Source organism: Carcharodon carcharias, chromosome 11 (genome assembly GCF_017639515.1).
Source record: "Carcharodon carcharias isolate sCarCar2 chromosome 11, sCarCar2.pri, whole genome shotgun sequence".
Lineage (NCBI taxonomy): Eukaryota > Metazoa > Chordata > Chondrichthyes > Lamniformes > Lamnidae > Carcharodon > Carcharodon carcharias.
In genome coordinates, this window is record NC_054477.1 from 125,813,107 (window position 1) to 125,831,718 (window position 18,612).

The 18,612-nt window shown below is 41.2% G+C and overlaps 1 protein-coding gene across 1 annotated transcript in view; it reads right to left on the reverse strand.

The window, feature by feature from the left end:
* Window positions 1–1,383: 1,383 nt before the first annotated feature.
* The window catches only part of dnajc3a (DnaJ (Hsp40) homolog, subfamily C, member 3a), a 95,350-nt gene continuing 78,121 nt past the window's right edge, over window positions 1,384–18,612 (reverse strand). The window contains exon 12 of the mRNA XM_041198818.1: window positions 1,384–4,340. Coding sequence (XP_041054752.1) covers window positions 4,183–4,340 — 158 coding nt within the window. The 3' untranslated portion in view covers window positions 1,384–4,182. The remainder of the gene's footprint in view (window positions 4,341–18,612) is intronic.

The following is an 18,612-nucleotide window of genomic DNA, read 5'->3' on the forward strand; positions in this document are numbered from 1 at the left end:
CAAAGCATAAATACTGCTACCTGCAACAAGTCCCAAGGTATGTGACTGAGGGTCTCCATAAGCAATCTCAGTTTAAGATTTTCAGATGGCCATCTCAGTGCTTAGTTGTTTTTCAACTCTAACTTTTGGAAGTGCATAAAGTATCTGTTCCTGCCATTAGTGCAGCTAAACTTTTAGAAATCCAAAAGCTGGTGAATGTAATAGAACGTGAAGTGTGTGTGGTTTTACATTGGAATTTGCGTTTTGAGAAAATTGAAAATTAGGATGATGATTCCAGATCAGTGTGGACTTTTCCTGGGTAACCACCTAGGATGTTATGTTAGCAAAAAACCCTAGTTTAGCTCCTGGGTAACTGCAAGACTGATGCTAACCACTCAGACCAACTCTCTCACCAACCTGACTAGCCCCTAAACTGACTACTCCTCTCAACCTGCCACCCTACCTATTCACCAACATTCAATTTACCATACAGTAGCCTGTACTGGAGGGGGGGGGTGTGGAGGAAAAGGAGGGTATACCTCATCTTCCCGACTAAGCACTGCGATGGAGCACTCCAATCGATGCTGCATTCCTGAAGCAGAACTTTGAAGACTCAGCAAGAAATTTCTGAACAGCATCTAGGCATGGAAAAGTTCAAGCAGAGTGGCAGTCCACCGGTAATTGATGCTTTGAGGAAGATCCAGGCCCATATTGTAAATTTATGATAAAGCAGCATTTTTATTGGTAAGACAGATGTATAACAAAGATACGGATGTTGGAAATAAAACAAAACGTTGGAGTCAGGGAGCATCTGGAGAGGGAGAGAAAAAAAAGTGAGGAGGTAACCAACTGCATTGTTCACATTAAGCCAAGATAGCCAAAAAAGAGGGCAGGTTTCGTTTCATTATTGTATGTAGGCATCGTTATGATGATAAAACCTTCATTAGTGTGATAATTCTATGCTCACTTGTACCAAGATTTATCTTTGTAATTGTAATTATATGGTTCATTTCTTGAGCATTTATGGCCAGTGCCCCATACAATTTCCATACCCTCTGGTCAAAAATTGGTGTTAAGATATTACTGGGAAGTTTTACTCTGCAACTAGCCACTGTTAAATTGCTGTGACAATATTTGAAACTTAATTTGGCTGCAGTATGATTAAGCACTGATTATGTAAATGGGATTGTTTAAAGGGTTAATTGTTTTTTCTATCATGGAGCTTTGCCCGACAGCAATGCATATTATGAATTTGCACTGAAAAATCAAGTAGCAGGCCACTGACCTCTATTCAAATTCCAATATGTAGTCTCAATAGAATTCTTAATTGTCCATGTCATGAGTCAGGTATTAGTGAAAACTAGCTCTAAAATCTTATCCTGACAATTGAAGTCTCTAAACAAATTAATCATAACTGATATACTTTATTTACAATTTTGATACTTCATGGAAATATAAAAATAGTCCCAAATTTCAGAACAGAGTGCAAGTACAAATAGTAAAATTACATTTCAAGTGCAAAATCATGAGGCATGTTTGTACTGCAAGTCTACTTCATACTCATCTACATACTAAAATTGTTTGCAGGAAATGGTGTTTTGTTGCAGACATTCAGAATTGAGTTGTACACATCGTAAATCTGGCCATTCACTCTGCAAACCTTTCTGTACAGAAAACGGTTTTAAACCGAGTGGAATTCCCCATTCTTAGCAACATTAATCTAGGAAATAACTCGACAATGTGATGACTATGTAGTTGGCACAATTTTACCTAATGGAATGAAGTTTTTATATTTTCCCCCAAAAATAATAAATTTAAAAGTTTAGTTTAAAATAATGATATTTGCGTGCCAGTTGATATCTGATCCCCCCAATGATCTATAAAACGTAAGGTCTCAAAGGATTCAAGCTTAAATCCATGCTTAACCAACATGGGCATTTAAAATCCAGTAACCTAGATGGGAGGTCTTGACAATTCCAACATGCCATCAGATGGAGTACTTCACTGCCACAAAGCGTACTATTTCCAGGTGAAAAAAGAACATTATGACACAAGACAAAAACAAAAATCCTTTAATCAACTTTGTAATAAGCTATACTGCCATACAATTGACACATCCTTGAGTACGGAGTGGCAATGAGGAAACTCAGCTGCCACCAGCATAGATCAAAATAAAACTGGACAATCGCCCACAAATTTTGTACATGTGCTGATGGCAGCAAAAGAAGTTCCCCAATGTTAGAAGCAAAATACTGTAGATACTGAATATCCGAAAGGAACAGAAAATACTGGAAACACTCCGGTGATCAGGTAACATTTGTGGAGAACAGAATTAGCATTTCAGGTTCTAATGAAATGTTAACACTGCTTCTCTCTCCACAAATACTGCCTAACTTGGAGTATTTCCAGCAATTAATATTTTTATTTCCAAATGTCAGTATGTGCTTGGGGAAATCACCCACATTACCCTTGTTCTGCAAACAAAGTATATGTTTATTGTCCTTCAAAATGACATGAATGGAATACTAGTCCGATGCTAGATATCAAATCATTTGCATTGACAGCTTACTATAAGGTCTTAAATTAATTTTAAGCTCATCTTTCACGATAAGCAGGCAAGTCTAATACCAGATGTCAAAATGTCAGTTTGGTGTTCACCTGAACATAAAAGAGCGTATTCTGTTTTTATATGGTTGCTAAACAAGACAAAAATACCTGACGTTAACCCCAGCACATCAAAAGTGGGCTAGTTATTTCAGGAGCAAGAAATGCAGAATGTTATTAGTATGCAGTTCTAAGATCCCTTAACCAATACTTTTTAGATACAATGGATCTAGTAGCATGGGCTTTCTGCCCAAAGGTAATGTAAAATGACAATCCTTTCTTTCATATTTGTCTCAAGCTATATCCAAATCAACAACCTAGTGCAAAGCTTGCATTCAGAATATTTCACATACTCAACAACCTTGTACAGTCTACAAAAAAGATACACATGTAAATTTAAGTTTCCTAATACATTACTATGATAGAAAAATAATCTCAAGGGTGTTTTGCTAGTTTTTTTTAATCTATCATTAACAAGGGGAACCCTTTATAGCAAATTTAAAACGGCTGCTTTTAAATAGTGTACTTTAAAATAATCTACTTATCTTCAAAAATTGAAAAGGTTGGTTACGTAACCAGAAATGTCACTCCAGCAGCAAATAAGCCACATGTATAGACTAAGAACTGGGCACTTTATCTCAAAGGAGATAAATGTCCAGTTTATGTAAAAAATGAATGTCATAACTGAGATGGGGCAGATTTTAATGCTAGCCAAGCCAGGGTTTCAATCTTTAAAGTGGCAAAGTACAAAAATTCATTTTTGAAAGAAATGTGCACTATTGAGAAGTCTGAAGATGATCGCATTTGCTGCAGGTAAATGCCATGTGCGTGTAAGGGTTAAACTCCATATAGAATTACAGCATGAGCACCATTTCAAATATTGAAATTCCCAGATTTCTACCAAAATTATAAAAAAAGTTCCACTACAGTATATCCAGATGATCATTTGCTAAGGGAATAATCCTTTTCTTTTGTATAGAAGTTTTAAACCATTCCAGTGTCCTTAAAGCATCAAGTTACGAGTGGATTAATTGGACCGAACAGTGAATAGGACATTTTTAATGTGTCTAAAACGTGTTCCATGACGGGATGAATACTGGAATATTTTGTTTTAAGTACAAGTTCTACTTCCATGAGTTTGAAACAATCCCACAATATGAATAGTAATGAGGTCAGATAAGTGCCATTGTATGCCACTAAACCGTGCTCATTCTATTGAGAGGGGCATTATTCAAAAAGTCCTTAGGCCAATTTTAAATGATACAAAATTTCCATTATTACTAGATGATTTGCTGTTTATCTTAGAAGCCAAGGACTTTCAAATCACCCGCACAAATTAAGACAATATTTTGGGGAATAAATTATTTTCAATGGGATCACATTTTAAGGCAATTTGCTTTATTATAAGTGTACAATGCATTTCGTATTTTAAGGAAAATATTTCAAAACTGTCCTGTGTGTGAAAAATACTATTCTGAACATTTTTGGCTGAACAAGAAAGTTATGCTGTTTAATCCTTTAGATCTTGGTTTCTGGCATCACATTCAATATTTCTGTTCCATGAAGTCTTTCTAGAAATGAGTAGCCAATACTCAAAACTTAGTTAAAGTGGAATTTAAAATTAAAAGGTCCTCCTGAGCCAAAAGGATTGAATCCTTGCCATTGGTTCCAGGATCTGTGAAAGTGATGACCACCTCCGCCTTGCTGATTTTCTGGATCCAGGGGATCCTCCCCCGAATCAAATTTCTTCCTCATTTCTATAATGAAAAGAGAAAAACATTAGCCCTAGGGTCATAGAGTCATCCTGGCACAGAAGATGGCTATGCAGCCCATCAAGTGTCCAGGTCAGCTCTCCATGGAGCAATCCAGTTAGCCCCATTACTCCACTCTATCCCCAAAGCCCTGCAAATTAATGAATGTCCCTCATTGCCCATCCAATTTCCTTTTGAAATCATCGATCATTTCTGCTTCCATCATCCTCAATAGCATCAGTTCCAGATCATTACCATTTGCTAGGTAAAAAAAGTTCTTCCTCTTTGCCCCTGTATCTCTTGCCCAAAGCCTTAAATCTATGTTCCATTTGCTAGGTAAAAAATGTTCTTCCTCTCATTGCCCCTGTGTCTCTTGCCCAAAGCCTTAAATCTATGTTCCCTAGTCCTTGTGTAATCAGCTAACAGGAACAATTTTTCTAAAGTTACCATAATTTTGAATAGCTTTATCAAATCTTCCATCAATCACCTTTGCTCCATGGAGAACAACCCAGCTTCTCAGCATCTTTGAGGATTTTCACATCCTTCATGAAATGTGGTGACCAGAACTGGATGCAATACTCTAGCTGCGGCCTAAGTTTTATAAAGATTCAGCATAACTTTCCTGCTTTTGTACTCAATACCTTTATGAAGCCCCAGATATCTCATGCTTTGCTAACTACCAACTACTCTCAAAATGTCCTGTCGTCTTCAAAGATCTAATACATGCACAGGAAGGTCTCTGTCCCTGCACACTCTTCAGACCTGTACTATTAATAATACATTGTTTCTCCCTGGCCCTTCTTCCAAAATACACCTCACGTCTCTATCAAATACAATCTTCCCATTGTATGAGCCATGCCCTTTGCAATTGATTCGCATCACTCTCATTGTTTGCCACTCCAAGTTTGGTGTCAAATTTTGAAATTATACCCTATTCCAATATCCAAGTCAAAAAGTAATGGTTCTAATCCTGACCCTTGCAAAACACTGACTATTGTCTATCATCCTCCATTTACCACAGCTTGCTGTTTTCTGTCCTAAGGCAAATTTTTTATCCGAGCTTTGTTAACCAGTCTTTTATGTAGCACTTTTCTAAACATTTTCTAAAATCCATATAGACAACATCCACTATGCACACTTTTGTTCCTTCAAGGTTAAATTAGGTTAATCAAGCACAATCTGCTTTTTACAAATTTGTGCCAGTGCTCCATAACAACTCAAACCTCTCCAACTGCTGTTAACTTTTTCCAATTTTTGTTTCTAAAACCAGTGATGTTAACCTGACCATCCTGTAGTTACTAGGAATGTCCTTACACCCTTTATTGAACAAGGGTAACATCATCTGCCAGTGTCCAATTCTGAGACCCCTCCGATATCTAGGGAAGACTGAAAGATTATTGCAAGCTCTTTTATCTCCACCGCCGCCCCCCCAACTTAGCATGATCAATATTTCTAGAACATACCATCAATTTGACCCCACCCATTACCTCTATCATCTCCACTCCTACCAATATTCTCAGAATCCTTTTCGTTAATGAGTACTTTGTATCATTAAGTAATCTAGTCTTGCCCCACATCTACGCATATTGTCACTTTGTTTGACCCGAAGAGGCCCCACCCTGCCTCTTACCAGAAGATTTTGGGGTCAGCTTTATCTAAAATGTCATTCTATTCTCAATCTCACTTTGCCAGTCTTAATCTCTTCACTTCCCCACTCAACTTATTGTAATTGGCCTAGCTCTCAATTGAAGAGTTCATGTGGCATGCATCATACATACTTTTTTTATTTCTTCATATTCTGTATTACCCATCATCCCTGGAGCCCTGGCCTTTCCCTCCTGTTGGAATGTAATAAGCCTGTCTTTGAAACATCACTTCGTTAAAGACGGTCTGCTATTTGGTTACAGTTTTTCCAATCAAACTTTGGTTCCATTTTACCCTGGCTATATCTCCCCTCATATCAAGTTGACCTTCTTGCAATTTAGAAGTTCTTCTTTAGATTATTCCTTGCAATTTTCCATTACTAATCTCAACTTTATGATCACTCATACCCAAATGTCCTCCAATAGACACTTGGCCCACCTCATTCATTCAATGACTGAAATAACAAGTAAGGAAGACATTTATCTCTAGAAAAGTACTAAATCGATTTCTATTACTTTTTTGGCATTCAGAATGTTCATAACACCCTCAAGATTTAGTTAGAAAAATAAGAAAAAGGGTTCTCATAAATTCTACCTTAAGCTCAACAGGCAGCTATAAACTAAATTGTCAACAACTCATAACTAAACTCTGACAAAGGCTTTGTTTTACAGATACTGCGGCCTGGCATTAAAAGAGGCAGATCAGCTGAAGTACATCTTCTCCCCATAAGCAGCAGAATGCACTGCAGCCTACTGCCATTATAAAATAGGGGAATATCAAATTTTCGACGATTAGAAAATCAAGTATAGATTAATTTTTGAAAAGCAGTCTCAAAATATGCCAAAGCATTACAAAATCATGAACTTATTAAATTCAATTACATGCTGTGATATTGAATCGATAAAGCAGAATTCTAAATCAATCGAAATAGAACTTGCATCATATAGCACCATTTATGTTCCCAAGTGCTTTACTGACAATGAAATATGTCTGATGTGTAATCATTGTGTGCAAATTATCTTCCAGGTATTCCTAAATTATGACACTTTTGCAAACAGCAGTGAAAAATCAGATTTTATATAAAATTAAATATTACTGAGAGATAAACAATGACCAAGACATTAGAGGAATCCCTTGCTCTTAAAAGTTACCATGGGATAGCTTATATCCATCAAATGCTTTTCATTCTCATCCAATAATATAGCACCTATCATTGTAGCAGTCTCAGTATAGAAGATTACATGCCAAATTCTTTGCAGTATAGCTTAAACCACAATCTTTGAGTCAAGAAGCAACTGTTACTGCGGAGCCAAGGAAAACTGCATCCATAACGTAGCCATATTAATCTTTCCTCATCTTGGCCAACTGGGGGTAAAACACAACTTTAGGACCTGGCTTTTACCCAGAAACATTTTAATGCTGTGGTTCTCCATTCAAAAAAGAGACAAGGAATCTAGAGACTAAAAAAGTAAAAGTTCATTAATTCTAAAATTGAAATATAGTCCAGAAATAGAATAAAAATTTCCAAAACTTTGAACGTGTGTTAAATCTTTGTCTACAGTTAGCACAACGGCAGAATAGTGGTTATGTCATTGGACTAGAAATCCATAAGCCTGGTTTAATGCTATGGAGATATTAGTTCGAATCCCACCACAGCAGCTGGGGATATTTTAAATTAAACTTAGAATAAGAAACTAGTCTCAGTAATGTTGATCATGAGCATACGGGATTGCCATAAAATTCCATCTTATTCACTAATGTCCTTATAGGATGGATATATGCTATCCTTACCTGGTCGTTCCTACATGTGGCTCCAGACCCACTGCCCTCCAAAATGGCCTAGTTGTATCAAGCCGCGACAGAAAGTTGAATAATAAAACCAGAGGGACCACCCAGCACCAAGGCACCAGCTAAGACATAAGCACAGCCTGCCCAGCAAAATCCTCATCATTGACACTTAGGGGCTTGAGCAAAAATGGAAGAGCTGTTCCACAGACTAGTCGAGCAACTAACTGACAATTATACCTTAAAGCCATTATCTCAGACACCTCCAACCACCCATTTACATGGTAGCATGGGCTCACCAATCCTGGGAGAAGTCATCATTGACTCTAGATCCCATTGTCTCATGGCACCAAGCAAAAGAGATTAAGAAAATCTCTTGCCGATTACCACAAACTGTCCTTCAACAGCTGAATCAGTACTCTACATGCTCAACATCGGCTGGAAGGAGCACAGACTACAGCAACAACAGAATGCACTCTGGGCAGGGAACTTCAATGCCCATCATCAAGAGAGGCTAAGAAGCACCAATGCTGACTGAGCTGGCCAAGTCCTGATGGATATAACTGCCTGCAGCAGGTGGTGAGAGAAAAAGAGCAATGCTGCAGAGAGGAGGGATGGGAGTACTGATTAATGTTTTTATAAAGCAAGAGAGAGATGTCCTAAAGAGGCTAAACGAAGAATCTATTTGGTTAGAGCTAAGAAAAAAAAATAAAGGTACCATTTACACTACTAGGTGTAATCCATAGGCACCAATTAGTTAGGAAAGAGCTAGAGGAAAAAATCTGCAAGGAAATCCCAAAGAGATTTTGCAACAGATAGGTGCAAAAAAAAAATAAAGGAATACTTTGATTATTCTAGAGACAAGGGAAAAAAGTTCCTGAATGCATTCAGAATTTAAGATCAAAATGGTAGTGACTCAATGAGGAAGGAGGCAATGATAGATCTGGTCCTGAGGAATGATGTGGGTCAAGTGTCACTAGGACACAATTGCATGACCGTGATCATAGTGATAAAGCTTAGGTTAGTTATGGATTGCTCCATGTCCTTCTTACAAGTAAATATAAACTGGGGGAGAGCCAATTTCAGTGAGTTGAAAACAGATCTAACCCAGATAAGTTGAAATCAAAGTTTGGCAGGCAAAACTGTAATGGAAAAATGGGGTTCTTTAAAGAAGAGCTTCAAGGTACATTCGCACAGACAAAGCCCAAGCTTCTTGGATGATGAAAGAGAGAGAAACTAAGATAAAGCAGAAAAAGGGTTTGTATGACAAATGTCAGGTTGATAATAACGAGTGAGAATCTGAATACAGAGGAGAAGCAAAAAGCTTGCAGATAACAAAGGGAATCCAAAAGTCTTATGAGCATATAAGTAGTCAAAAGAGAGGTAAAAGGGGGAGTGCGGTTGCAAGGAAGATGTCGCTGTCAAAGTCATTTGAGAGAGGTAGTTGAGATATTAAGGCCTAGATTTTGCAGTCGTGGAGACCCTGCACCTTATCCAAAAATGGCACCAAGACCCTGGATCCAGAAGTTCTGCCCCCATCTCCAACAGGTCCTATTTTTGCCAGTAGGGGAAAGGTGTGATTCGCACCTGGGAAAACTTGAACCCAGCAGGCCCATTTGTACTCAAGTTCAAACAGGCGCCATTTTTTCTGGAGCAAGGTTCATGTCACCATAGTGAGTATACTCTTAAACTAAGTCACATGCTCATAAAAGGTGAATAAGGTCTGTTGAACTGTCAAGCTGTCATGCTATTTAATTCCCCTGCCCTTTTGAAGTTTTGAAAACCAAACAGCTTGCTCTCAGTTAAATAAATTGGTGATTACAGTTTCAACAGTTGTTTATTAACATAACCCCAAGTGCTATTATAGTATTATTACTGATTGATTGCTTCCACAACCTATTATCAACACAATGGGCATGGGGGGCATAAATTCAGAGTTTGATTGACAGTTCAGAGATTATAAAGGGATTAGCTGTCTTTGATATGGGGCTTTGCTTTTATCTTTGTTTCTTTAAAAAAGATTAAGTGCTGAGGGGATTTTAAAATGTGTTGAATAAGCTTTTATTAACGAGTGTTTTTATATAGTGAAGTCTGTAATACGTAGAACTTAATTCTATTTAATCTCAGCAAGGCTCCCAAGGTCTGCTCATGACAGATATTGGATGAGTTGGTATAGAGGGTGTAAGGGCAGAGAAGGTGGGTTGGCATGAGTTGTCATTGTGGCTCTAAGGAGCCATGGCATGGGTAGAGGGACATGGGTTGACATGGAGGGTATGAGGGGCCTTTGGGGGCAACTGGGGGTTGAGGTGGTGTGAGGGGTAGAGAGCCTCGGATTCAACCACATAATGGAACAAAGACCCAGAGAACAGATGCAGGCCTTTTAACCAGCCTGCCTCAGCACTCAGTAGCCCATAGCTGCCTCCGAACTGTTTCCAGCACTGGCAGCCCAGACTCCAGCATGTATCCACCCCCACCAGAATGAAGGTCCTGTTGTTCGTGGCATTTTCCTTTTCTTTCCTTTACACACCAGCCCCTCCCCCCCAATCACCACCACCAAAGTGGGTGTGGCAAGTCAGGGAATTTCCCAACTCTGCACACCCAGAGTGGGAGTGGAAATCTGGGCCTAAACAAAAATCGATTAGAAAAGCTGGCTATACTTCAACTTGATAGATCACTCGGGCAGGATGAGATGCATCCATTGCAGAGGCACTGTTCATAATTATCCAATCCTCCTTAGGTACAGGGGTGGTGCTGGAGGACTGGAGAATTACAAATGTTACATCGTTTTTCAAAAGAAGGTGTAAACATAAGCCCAACAACCACAGGCCAACAGTTTAACATCAGATTGTGAAAGCTTTTACAAATGATAATCAAGGACAAAATTAACAGACACTTGGAAAAATATTAAGTAAGGCAGCATGGATTTAAACAAAAAATCATGTTTGCCTAACTTAATTGACTTTTCTCAAAAAATGCTCAGAGGATCAATTAAGGCAATACAGTTGATTTTATATACATAGCCTTCCAAATAGTGTTTGACAAAGTGCCACATAACAGACTTGTTAGCAAAATTAAAGCCCATACTGTAAAGGGAGAGTAGCAGCATTAACGCAAGTTAGTTGAGTGACAGGAGAGAGTAATGGTCAAGGAAGTATACCGTGTGAAAAGGGCAGACAAGCAGATGAAATTTAATGCAGAGAAGTGTGAAGTGATATATTTTGATATGAAGGATGAGAGGCATTATGAAAGCTACAATTCCAACGAGGCTGCAGGAACAAAAAGACCTGGGTGTATGTGCAGAAATTATTGAAGATGGCAGGGCAGGATAAGAAAGTGGTTAAAAGACAAAGGATCTTGCACAGAAAAAACAGAAGTACAAAAGCAAGGATAAGGTGAGTTGTTAAAAAACAATGGCTCGGTCCCAACTGGAATTCTGTACAATTCTGGACATTCCTAAAGGATATAAAAGGCAATAGAGAAGGTGAAAGAAATATTTACGAAGGGTTCCAGTGATAAAGAATTCAATTATAGGGATAGATTGTAGAAGCTGGGGCTTGAGATGAGAAAATTGAGGGGAAAATTCTTTGGTGTTCAAAATTATAAGGCATCTGGAAAGAGTAGATAGGGTGAAATTGTTCCCATTGCCAGAATGGTCAAGAGCCAGAGGACACAGATTTAAAAAGGTGCATAGCAACCAAAAGGTGAGTAGAATTTTTATTTTATTTAGTGTTTTGAGGGGATCTGGAATATACAGCCCAAAAGAGTGTGGTGGAGGCAAATTATCATGACATTCAAAAGGGAAATGGATAATTCCCATGAAGAGAAGGGCAGGGCTATAAGCAAGTGTGAGATAGAGGGACTGCGAGTTTCTCTTGGCAAACTGCATCGATATGACACACTTAATTGCCTACTTTAGTGCTGTAACCATTTAATGATTCCTTGATTACCAAGTCCAATCCTGGTACAGAAGCAAGGAGTATACTAGGAGTAGATCAAGGCATGCTTTAAAATGAGATGCCAACCTGGTGAAGATACAAACCAGGACGACATGCGTACTAAACAGTGGAAGCAGCATGATACAATTAGAGCTGAGTAATCCCATAAGTAATGGATCATTGATTCATTATGGCACAGGAGGCCATTAAGTCCATGCTTAGTTCTTGTAGGATCAGCTACAAGGAACAACTTTTCTTAAACCTCAACCTGTCATAATATTGTACACCTCTAACAGATCTCCCCTTCATCTCCAAGGAGAATATTTCCAGCATCTCCAAACAAACCTTGTAGCTAGACCTGCACCCTCTCAAGGATCCTTGCATTCTTCCTGAAGTGTGGTGACCAGAACTGGACGCAACGGTCTAGTTGTGGCCTGACCAGAACTTCATGCAGGTTCACCATAACTTTCTTGCTTTTGTACACAATACCTCTATTTACGAAGCCCAAGATTCTACATCCTTTGCTCATTACACTCAGTATGTCCTGCCCTCTTGAAAGGTCTATGCATCCCCAGGGCCTTCTATTCCTGCACACATTAAATCTATATTGTCTCCCTATTCTTTCCACCAACATACATCATTTCACACTTCAATAAATTCCATCTGCCATTTGTCTGCCCATTCTGCTAGTTTATGTCCTACTGCACACAATTGATATCAACACATTTGCCACACGACATTTGGTTATCATTGGCAAAACTTGAAGTGTTACTCTGTATTCCAATATCCAAGTCATTTACATGTATCAAAAAAGCAGTGGTCCAAACACTGATGTACAGGGAACACCACCATCTCCCCTAAACTGAAAAACAAAGTTCTCTCCCAAGCCAATTTTTTTAAGCCAATCTCACACCAACCCTCTTATTCCAGGAGCCTCATTTCATTAGGCAGCCTCGTATGGCACTTTGTCAAATGCTTTCTTAAAATCAATATAGACAATTTCCATTGCATTCTCTTCATCAAAAAATTGAATTAGATTAGTCAAAACACAACCTGCCTTTTACAAATCTGTGCAGACTATTTAACTCAAACCTTTAAGTGCCTGTTAATTTTTTTCAATTATTGTTTCTAAAGCCTAACCAGTGATATTAAAACTGGGTAGCCTATATTTACTCGGACTGTCCTTACACCCTTTCTCATTTGCCATTCCAATCCTCTGGCACCTTGCACTGTATCTAGGAAGACTAGATTATGGCAAGCCCTTCTGTTATCTCCACCCTAAATTCAACCTGGGATTCAACAGCCATCTGGCTAGTTAGCCTATGCACTCTAATCAGAGCCAGCCTTTCCAGTACATCCTAAGTATCAATTTCTACACCATCCATTACCTCTACCATCTCCACTTCTACTGATACATGAATAATCCTAGGGAGTTTCCCAGTGCAATACTCCTTTTTGAACCGGTAATTGGCACATAAAATATTTAAATGTTTCATTGTAACAGCTTCTCTCCACTCTCCTTGCTTCCCCTACTCCTCCCACCGCTCACCTCATCTTCCACAGCCTGTTATGGAACAGCAGGGAGTGGAATGGAGAAGTGAAAGAACGGGGGTGGCTGCAGAGAGATGGTGAGGGCCATAGGGGGAAAAGAGGTAGAGGTAGTGAGGAGAATTGGGGTGGGTGGGGGGGGGCCACTGGCTAGGGAGAGGAGGCAAAGGACTACAGGGATGCAAGAAGAGCAGGGAAAGTGAGGGGTGTGGTGGGGAACGTGGCTGTAGTAGTCATCGACTTCCTGATTGCCTTTTCCTGTTTGGCAGCAGCAGGAATAGGCTAGTGAAAAAAGCCTCCCAGCATCTGTACAGTCCTGATATGATACAAAGATTTGTTTGAACATCAACGTACAAGCTGCAAACTGAATATTCACTGACCCAAGAATCATGATGTTTCATACAGCTACCAGAAGTTAAGGGTTAAAAGTGGCAATGTCACAGAATTTTTCCAACAATGCTTAGCAAGTGAAAAGTCAATTTACAAGTCGCCAAGATGTTCCGTCAGATGCTCCAAGTGGGTTTGAAATATTCCATGATACTACTTGATAAACACTTTTTTTTCCAATGTTGATCCCTTAAACAACAAAATAAATCAACTCCAGAGATTTGGAGAGAAGTGGCAAGGAGCTCAGTAAAACACTGGTATGGAAGTAGTCACTCTCTGTATATGATCCAAAGGCATATGACAACAGCAAAGAGAAAAATATTCCAAAAGAGTCTCAGTGTCAGATCACAATCTTGTGTGACCCCACTGTGAATCACAAAGGACTCCAATGTTGCCCCATCATAACTGACCTTACCCATCATGTTGTGATGGAAAGAGCAGCAGCTTCGGCAGGCAGTCAATTTTCTCCAGCACCTGTTTACATGGTTGATGCTTTGGTGAGATCGATGAAGGCAACATATAGTGGTACCCTTGGTTCATGGATTTCTCTTGCAGCTGCCAGGCTGATGCAAGGCATCTCCTTGCTGAGTGTCGTGGGACAAGTATTTGCCTGTGTTGCCCTCTTCAGACTGGCTGAACATACCTGCCCTGAAACTCAGGGTGGTTTCAGACTGGAAGGTCTATAATTGACATGATCTTCTCAGTCCTCAGCTGGAAGAGATATTAACTTACATTGCTTTAAATAACAGTCTTGTTAACTGCCTGTGACTTTACACATGGAGAGTCAAGATCAAGTCTGAAAATGAGCATATGAAAAGGATAGGCAAACAAAAACAGCAGGTCTGCAGAATCTGTCCCAGTCATGTGGCAACTAAGCAGCATGACCAACAATACACTCCACATTCACCAACAGCCAGGTTATTTTCTTAAAGAGGCAAGGAAACTAAACACTTAGTTTAACCAGAGCAAAAATAATCAGGTCAGCACAAGAAAGTGAGGGGGCAGGGGGTGGGTTTCAAGTAAAAGTGAGAGGATGGGGAGGCGAGGAAAAGGGATAAAAACAAAAAAACTGCGGATGCTGGAAATCCAAAACAAAAATAGAATTACCTGGAAAAACTCAGCAAGTCTGGCAGCATCGGCGGAGAAGAAAAGAGTTTACGTTTCGAGTCCTCATGACCCTTCAACAGAACTAGGTGAATCCAAGGAAGGGGTGAAATATAAGCTGGTTTAAGGTGTGTGTGTGGGGGGCGGAGAGATAGAGAGAGAGAGGTGGGGGGTGGTGTGGTTGTAGGGACAAGCAAGCAGTGATGGAAGCAGATCATCAAAAGATGTCACAGACAACAGAACAAAAGAACACAGAGGTGTTGAAGTTGGTGATATTATCTAAACGAATGTGCTAATTAAGAATGGATGTTAGGGCACTCAAGGTATAGCTCTAGTGGGGGTGGGGGAGCATAAAAGATTTAAAAAATGGAAATAGGTGAGAAAAGAAAAATCTATATAATTTATTGGAAAAAAAAGGAAGGGGGAAGAAACAGAAAGGGGGTGGGGTTGGAGGAGGGAGCTCAAGACCTAAAGTTGTTGAATTCAATATTCAATCTGGAAGGCGGTAAAGTGCCTAGTCAGAAGATGAGGTGCTGTTCCTCCAGTTTGCGTTGGGCTTCACTGGAACAATGCAGCAAGCCAAGGACAGACATGTGGGCAAGAGAGCAGGGTGGAGTGTTAAAATGGCAAGCGACAGGGAGGTTTGGGTCATTCTTGCGGACAGACCGCAGGTGTTCTGCAAAGCGGTCGCCCAGTTTACGTTTGGTCTCTCCAATGTAGAGGAGACCACATTGGGAGCAACGAATACAGTAGACTAAGTTGGGGGAAATGCAAGTGAAATGCTACTTCACTTGAAAGGAGTGTTTGGGCCCTTGGACGGTGAGGAGAAAGGAAGTGAAGGGGCAGGTGTTGCATTTTTTGCGTGGGCATGGGGAGGTGCCATAGGTGGGGGTTGAGGAGTAGGGGGTGATGGAGGAGTGGACCAGGATGTCCCGGAGGGAACGATCCCTACGGAATGCCGACGGGGGGGGTGAAGGGAAGATGTGTTTGGTGGTGGCATCATGGTGGAGTTGGCGGAAATGGTGGAGGATGATCCTTTGAATGCGGAGGCTGGTGGGGTGATAAGTGAGGACAAGGGGGACCGTACAATGATTCTGGGAGGGAGGGAGAAGGCGTGAGGGCGGATGCGAGGGAGATGGGCTGGACACGGTTGAGGGCCCTGTCAACGACCGTGGGTGGAAAACCTCGGTTAAGGAAGAAGGAGTTCATGTCAGAGGAACTGTTTTTGAAGGTAGCATCATTGGAACAGATGCGACGGAGGCGAAGGAACTAAGAGAATGGGATGGAGTCCTTACAGGAAGTGGGGTGTGAGGAGCTGTAGTCGAGGTAGCTGTGGGAGTCGGTAGGCTTGTAATGGATATTGGTGGACAGTCTATCACCAGAGATAGAGACAGAGAGGTCAAGGAAGGGAAGGGAAGTGTCAAAGATGGACCACGTGAAAATGATGGAGGGGTGGAGACTGGAAGCAAAATTAATAAATTTTTCCAAGTCCCGACGAGAGCACGAAGCAGCACCGAAGTAATCATCGATGTACCTGAGAAAGAGTTGTGGAAGTGGGCCGGAGTAGGACTGGAACAAGGAATGTTCCACATACCCCATAAAGAGACAGGCATAGCTGGGGCCCACGCGGGTACCCATAGCCACACCTTTTATTTGGAGGAAGCGAGAGGAGTTGAAGTAGAAATTGTTCAGTGTGAGAACAAGTTCAGCCAGACGGAGGAGAGTAGTGGTGGATGGGGATTGTTTGGGCCTCTGTTTGAGGAAGAAGCTAAGGGCCCTCAGACCATCCTGGTGGGGGATGGAGGTGTAGAGAGATTGGACGTCCATGGTGAAGAGGAAGCGGTTGGGGCCAGGGAACTGGAAATTGTTGATGTGACGTAAGGTGTCAGAGGAATCACGGATGTAGGTGGGAAGGGACTGGACAAGGGGAGAGAGAAGGGAGTCAAAATAGCGAGAAATGAGTTCTGTGGAGCAGGAGCAAGCTGACACGATCGGTCTACCAGGGCAGTTCTGTTTGTGGATTTTGGGTAAGAGGTAGAAGTGGGCCGTCCGAGGTTGGGCGGACTATCAGGTTGGAAGCTGTGGGAGGAAGATCTCCAGAGAAGATGAGGTCAGTGACAGTCCTGGAAACAATGGCTTGATGTTCAGTGGTGGGGTCATGGTCCAGGGAGCAGTGGAAGGAAGTGTCTGCGAGTTGACGCTCAGCCTCCACGAGGTAGAGGTCAGTGCACCAGACAACAACAGCACCACCCTTGTCAGCAGGTTTCATGACAATGTCAGGATTGGACCTGAGAGAATGGAGTGCAGTAAGTTCAGAGAGAGAGAGAGAGAGATTAAAATGGGTGAGAGGAGCAGAGAAATTGAGACGACTAATGTCGCGCCGACAGTTCTCAATGAAAAGATCAAGAGAAGGTAAGAATCCAGAGGGAGGGATCCAGGTGGAGGGAGAATATTGGAGGTGGGTAAAAGGATCCATTGAACGGGGAGAGGACTCCCACCCAAAGAAGTGAGCCCGGAGACAAAGACGGCGGAAGAAGAGTTCAGCATCGTGCCGAGCCCGAAATTCATTGAGGTGAGGGCGTAAGGGTATGAAACTAAGTCCTTTGCTGAGCACTGAATGTTCAGCATCGGATAGGGGAAGGTCAGGGGGTATAGTGAATACACGGCTGGGGCTGGGATTGGAAGATGGGGTGGGGACAGAGGGACAGGCAGGGGTGGAGGGTCCTAGTTGGGTGTTGGTGTCGATGAGTTGTTGGAACAGAACTGCTGAAGGGTCATGAGGACTCGAAACGTCAACTCTTTTCTTCTCCGCCGATGCTGCCAGACCTGCTGAGTTTTTCCAGGTAATTCTGTTTTTGTTTTGGATTTCCAGCATCCGCAGTTTTTTGTTTTTATATACGAGAAGATCAGAGGCTATTTTCAAATCTCAGTAGGAAAGGAGGGAGAAAAAGCAGTTAGGAAATGTGTCTGCTGCAGACAGTACACCAAAATGTTTGATCTTGACTCTTCACTTAGAAATTATACACGATTTGTTTTAAGGACTGAAATGCTGGTGCAGAACCATATGGAAGCCAATGACAAAGGCTTACACAAAACAAAAACAGAATGGAAAAACTCAGCAGGTCTGGCAGCATCGACAGAGAAGAAAAGAGTTGACGTTTCGAGTCCTCATGACCCTTCAACAGAACTGATCTTTCTTTACAAGAAAGGGGAAATATAAGCTGGTTTAAGGTGTTGGGGGGTGGGGGTAGGTGTTAGGATAGGAGCAGATCATCAAAAGATGTCACAGACAAAAGAACAAAAGAACACAGGTATTGAAGTTGGTGATATTATCTAAACAAATGTGCTAACTAAGAATGGATGGTAGGGCACTCAAGGGGTGGGGGAGCATAAAAGATTTAAAAATAATGGAAATAGATGGGAAAAGAAAAATCTATATAAATTATTGGAAAAAACAAAAGGAAGGGGGAAGAAACAGAAAGGGGGTGGGGATGGAGGAGGAAGCTCAAGACCTAAAGTTGTTGAATTCAATATTCAGTCCAGAAGGCTGTAAAGTGCCTAGTTGGAAGATGAGGTGCTGTTCCTCCAGTTTGCGTTGGGCTTCACTGGAACAATACAGCAAGCCAAGGACAGACATGTGGGCAAGAGAGCAGGGTGGAGTGTTAAAATGGCAAGCGACAGGGAGGTTTGGGTCATTCTTGCGGACAGACCGCAGGTGTTCTGCAAAGCGGTCGCCCAGTTTACGTTTGGTCTCTCCAATGTAGAGGAGACCGCATTGGGAGCGACGAATACAGTAGAGTAAGTTGGGGGAAATGCAAGTGAAATGCTGCTTCACTTGAAAGGAGTGTTTGGGCCCTTGGACGGTGAGGAGAGAG